Source organism: Camponotus vicinus, unplaced genomic scaffold (assembly GCF_025532165.1).
Source record: "Camponotus vicinus isolate PSW18456_S1 unplaced genomic scaffold, iyCamVici1.0 SCAF_3, whole genome shotgun sequence".
Classification (NCBI taxonomy): domain Eukaryota; kingdom Metazoa; phylum Arthropoda; class Insecta; order Hymenoptera; family Formicidae; genus Camponotus; species Camponotus vicinus.
The window spans coordinates 25,574,307-25,580,538 of record NW_028141967.1 but is presented as its reverse complement, the minus strand read 5'-3'; the positions used below and the strand labels follow the sequence as shown (position 1 = coordinate 25,580,538).

At 29.4% G+C, this 6,232-nt stretch overlaps 1 protein-coding gene across 1 annotated transcript; it reads right to left on the bottom strand.

Annotated features, from left to right (window-relative positions):
* Window positions 1–618: 618 nt before the first annotated feature.
* On the bottom strand, window positions 619–5,997 carry LOC145968370 (uncharacterized). The gene is made up of 3 exons (XM_083093768.1): window positions 5,761–5,997; window positions 3,983–4,363; window positions 619–3,690 (listed from the first exon to the last, which is right to left on the bottom strand). Exons 1-3 carry the CDS (start codon window positions 5,825–5,827, stop codon window positions 3,596–3,598), a joined length of 543 nt encoding a protein of 180 aa, XP_082949894.1. The 5' UTR covers window positions 5,828–5,997; the 3' UTR covers window positions 619–3,595.
* Window positions 5,998–6,232: the final 235 nt, after the last annotated feature.

The window sequence follows — 6,232 nt, the reverse complement described above, 5'->3', positions numbered from 1 at the left end:
AAAGGGAGAAATAAGAACAAAGAAATAAGAATAAGCTTATTGTGATCAAGATGCCCAAACTGAATGTTTCATTTCGCGTTCCTTTCTAATTATTATTAAGTATTAATGAATTATACAAAAAATTATATACATATTGCAAAATGTTTAAATGCCTTGAATCATCATCATACTTTCCTCGTATAAACACGTGCAAAAATAAATAATGCGTTTTTTGTTATAGAAATGTACGTGAATATTGAAAATTAGTAAATCGAAATGATGAGAATTGAAAGAATTTAATTTTCTTAAATTACTAAGCCAATCTCGAACGCGAACTAATAAATGAAATAATATAGATATATGCGGTAGAAAGAAATATGCATTTAGCATAGACGCTATATATAGAGAAATAGATGTAATATTTTTTTCGTCATGCTTGCCTCATCGCGCATCATTCTTTTCTTGCGCGCCTTATCTGGTTTACCGTGCTTCGTATATCTCCTCTCTAGGAACGCCATGCCGTCACTCGCACGCTCGATATGCCCAAGATGAAACAAGAATAAAAGCAGAAGCATGTGGCTTCTACAAGTTTGCGTTGCCCGTAAACTTGAGGAATATTTCGCAAAAATTTTTACATCGTACAGATTATACATGTTTCGTTATATTTCCACATCTTGCTCTTTTCCTTCATACATCTCTATTGTAATGTCTTAACTACATTTTTGCGAGAAACAAAACAACCATTTTCTTTTTCATAAAATATATATAGATGATACGAGTCACTTAAAAAATATCAAATTAGACTATTTCCAATAATTGATACAACTTTGAAAATGCAAATTTCTTCCGTTATGATCATCTGTATATGTATTATATATAAGTTATGCATATAATATATTTTCCTAAATTATTGCCAAGCAATTTTTATATTCGTCTTCTCGGAAAGCACCCAATTCTCAGCGTCAAAACAATTATTGCAACTTGTTAAACAGAAAAAAGTTTATCGATTACAATATTCCGTCTTTCCGCTGTATTTATCGCCAAATACCTCATTGTGTCCGATGAAATTGTTGATCTCGCCGAATACGAATCTTTATACCCGAATATTTTTCTCGTATCGAATCTCTTTTGTACATCTTTGTGTGACATTTATAAAACACGAAAAATTTCTTCTTTCGAGGAAGGAAGAAAATGGCGAATCTGCTTTTTTAGTTTTAAACGGTCGACGGATACATGTGTATCAAGAGTATGTGTAACGCCGCGAATACGATCAATACTCTTTCTGAACGCAGAATAAGAGTTCATATTTAGTATATTTTAGTAAAATTACCAACCTCCGAGATAGTAAAACACTTTACTGACGGTGACTGATTCTTTTCGCTACAAGTGAAGCGAAGGAAGGGTATCTTACACTTCATAGACGCGCTTCGAGATAATTTTGACGTCGCTATGTGAGAAAAGTAGTGTGTTTTCGTGCTGCTGTCATGTAATACATGTACAGAGATATTCCACTTTTAAATATCTTTTAATTCATAATACAATTAAAAATTAATAATTGAAAAATTTTACAGCTAATCAATCAATTTATACTTTATTATTCTTAAGGATTCTCTTCCTTTCTTTTATGTATATAAATTCTATACATGTATACTTATGATATATATTTTTTAAATCATTGAAATACACATACATCGAATATTTGATTAAATTTGATTATAATTGACTAAAATATATTATTTTAATTAAAATAGAATAGTAAAATAAAAATAACGATCATACGGTTGCCGATAAAATGACCGCGAGACAGATGTAATGGTTTTCTTAAATCTTTCTCGTGATAAAGAGTATCGACAAAGCGAAACATGATGTTGCGCAGTTAAAGATAATATCTATATTGTGTATAGTGTCAAGAAGAGAGAACACTAAAATTAAGATAAAATATTAAATAATATTATATAGTGTTATGTCTTTAGATTTTTAATATTCTATCAATACAATGTAAATTAAGACGAAATAAAGAATTAAAATTTAACATAGATATTGTATGAAATATATAATTATATCATATATTATATAATGTCTCTCTTTGTGCCTTAAGTAAAAATATGATTTTTTGTTTAAAATATTGTTTCGTAGGATTACTTGTAATATATTGCAATTGAAATATATATATATATATATATATATATATATATATATATAGCAAATATTATTTATATAATATATATTTATATATTAATAGCAAATATAGTATTCACTGAAAAATAGGGTAAATTAAGTTGTGGTTTGAGATGAATACATGTTGTATTAAAAAAGAAAAGAAAGAGAAAAAATATGTAAAAAACAGTTAATTTTTTATAATCTTTAGACTCATAAATGAATGTATTAAGAAGAAACGGTAATATGTTTATTTTTGAATAAGAGCACATTTTAAAAGATTTTAAAGAGTTTTAGGATATTAGAGCAGGATTATACATATATGGAGAATTATAACGCATAAATAATCAATAATTATTTTAAAGCAAAACATTCTCTCTCTCTCTCTCTCTCTCTCTCTCTATATATATATATATATATATATATATATATATATATATATATGATTAAAGAAATAAAATAATTACATACACTATTATGTATAGGTCTATGTATAACATAAGCTTGCATAAATAACACCTGAAAGAGAGAGAGAGAGAAAATGTAATCTGATAGGAAAAAGAAACCTAGTTTACTTTGATTGGAGCACATTACTCAAGTATTTATTCATCGCTATCTATGTGTTGAACTGCCTAGGTTTCAGTGAAAAAATATGATATGATAAAATCAAAATATATATCCGCTGCATACAAAGAAGGGAATTATCAGCTTGCATTCATCATATAACTGTTATCATATAATGATTCTCATTATTCTTGATAATAGTTCAAGTTTATATACACATTGTATTTTCAATGCATATTACGAATCAAGATATCATTATTTATACAGCATGATACATCTCTCTGAAATCGAAATGCTTTCGAAATTTATTTCAATTTAACTTAATAATATTTCTATGCCAAAAATTTTGTACATCAAACTCTTATTTCTCAAGCTGATTTTCTCTCTCGTTTTTCAGAAAAGTTAAAGCTTAAATAACTTTATTATGGAACTTTATTATACGCATATTGTGTGTGCCATATATTAAAGATACAAATTGCATTTTATCGACAGTTGCACAAAGCTCAAGTGAAAACTAATAAAAAGTGAAAAATAATGTTTAGAGAACTATAATCTCTTTCTCTTCTATATATTTTTGATTGGTTGTTAGCTCTAATGCGCCTATCACTTTCTTTTCTCTCTTTTCATTTGTGCAACTTATGGATAGCAGTTTTTCTACTCATAAAACGCGCATACAAATACAAACTATCATTTTCAATGAATATAATGCTTGATTCTCTGCAATTATAACAGAATTCGTGGTTGCACATCACATTACTAAGAGCACTTAAACCACGCAACACTTAACGTGCGTTATAAAAATACGCAATATTATTACAATAAAATAATTATTCGTAGTTCTTAATTCGATCAACTGCATTTAGTTATCGAAAGTTTATTACAGCCTTGCACCTTATCACAGTGTACGGTAGTTCCTTTCATTGCATTGCCTATAGAATTTCCATGAAAATGTGGCAATCGCCATCAAACATGTAGCAAGAATAATGCCACCTGCAATAAGGACATTTAGCACAACTGCTTTATTATCAAAGATCATCTCTATTATCATGGATCATTACTAATTAAATTAATAAATCAAGCATATGTGATAAAAGTTATTGCAAGAAAAATAATTTTATAAAAAGAGCTTTTGTGAAATTATAAATATACTTATATAAACACAATACATATGCTACTTTAATTCTTTTCATGAAATTTTAATACAAGTCTGCTAGTATTTTACTATTGCAAATTATATTTTTTATTAATCTCTCAAAATAATTAATGTGAAATTATCTCTTACCAAAAAAGCTTAGACCATCAAAATGACGATGCTCGGTAGGTGATGAAGTAGTTGGTGGTTCAGCTGTTGTTTTTACTGCAGATGTACTAGTGGATATAGTTGTAGAAGTTATTATTGTAGCATTGGTACTTGTAATCGGCGTTATAGTTGTAGATTTAGGAGTTGTAGATGTTGATTTAGTAGTTTGAGGTGTAGGAGTAGTAGTACTCGGAGTATTAGTACTTGTAATTGTTGAGTTTGAAGTCACAGTGGATGTCGTTGTAGGTGTTGTAGTCTTTGGCTCAGAAGTTGTTGTTTCATCCTTCTGTGGCTTCACTGTAGAGTTTGGCAAAGGAGATGTAGATGTTTGTATTATCGTTGTATTTATCGTATCTGCTATACCTGCATATGAACATGAAAAACCCATACATTATTTTTTTATCTACAAATTAAATTAATTAAACTTATATCAATTATAACGAACAAGATATACATGAAATTTTACTTTTTCTATACTATAAATCTATTTATACAATAAATAATCATTTATCTATGCACGATAAACTAATATGTAAGTGTGTAGACATCTCTTTGCACACATATAATACAAATGCATGTATTAATCATATACAAATATTAATTAAAGTTAATAATTTAAAGACAATTAAATTATTATATATATATATATATATATATATATATATATATACATACACATGTATATGTATAAAGAGCAAAAATGAGATTAGCATTAAATTTCAACCTCTGATAATTTTAAAGATATTACAAAATGTGCCAATTTCTCTTTCGATAAATCTCTTAACGATTTATGCATTTCTTTCAGAAGCGTTGAAATACAACAAAAGATGAAAACAGATACAATATATGTAGAAAATACATGTGCAATATAACTCGTCAATGATCGCAATATTATTATTTATTCTGGCGACGAAGCGTCATCACGCATACGTCAATCGTCAATCGTTATCGGTTAAGGCCCAGTTCCACAACTTATTCTAACCGAAGTTTAGCTCGTTAAAGGAGGATTTACATTGCATCCAAAGCCCACTGTATCCAATCGGACGTCATAGATCGGACATTGGTGGACGCAATGTAAATCTTCCTTTAACGAGTTAAACTTCGGTTAAAGTAAGTTGTTGTTGAACTGGGCCTAACGTAGTCAAGTCCGCAAGATTTGACCGGTAGTCGGTGAAAAATCGATAAGAAGAAGAATCTACTTAAAATCATCTTTAATGGGCTCATCATAGCCATTGTCTAAATATGAAAATCGAAAATGTATATAATAAACGCAAAAAATCGCGAATAGCGCCGCGATTTAAATTTAAATTTTATATATTTTTTATCTTTTTTTTTGAGTTATTATACGAACCGTTAACTCTTACTTGTTTTTAAATTTTATATTTGTAAGTTTTTTTCCGTCGTGCGAAAAACGTATGTGTGTGTGCGTGTGTGTATCTTAGCATTTCTGGAGTAAAGAAAATACCGAACAAAGTAAAAAAAGGACAAATTTCATAACATGGTTTTTAGAGAAAACATATGCCGCTTTCAGTAATTCAATGCGGGTCATATTGCACGCGACAAAATCGAAGCTGCATTTAATCGTTATCGCACAAAATCCATTATTACGCGCTGTGTCGCACATGTTGTGCGCCACATAAGTATATATATGTGTATATATATATATATATATATATATATATATATATATATATGAGCATATATATATATATATATATATATGCTCAATCGTGCTAATGTCAAAGCGTCAAAGAACTCACCCTCAGCTAATAGCAGCGAACTAATCGTTATGCCCAGCAACACGCAAATCACACAAGTCGATTTCATTTTGGTACGAATCGTATCAAAAAGTGCGAAAGCGAAATTCTCTCGTATCGTTTGGAAACGCGTATGATGTACACGTATTCTAAACCACTATTAATTGTTTGCTGCTCAACTATGCCTTACGCCTACTCGCAGGGATCAGTAGCGACTGCTGCGTGTGGTGGCAAGATGGCGATGACATTGTGCCAAAGGCACGGATTAATAATCCCTAGATAAAGATCCGTTCGTAATTCATTTTTTACATTCAAGATTATCTCAAGTATGATTTTGGACAATATAAGAGCCTAAATTAAGGACCTGCACAAAAGTCTAGACAAAAAGGCATAGAAATATAATAAATATGAAGCAATCACATGTCTAATGTATCGAATGCCGTGTCGCTACTTTTTCGTACTAGACAAATGATTG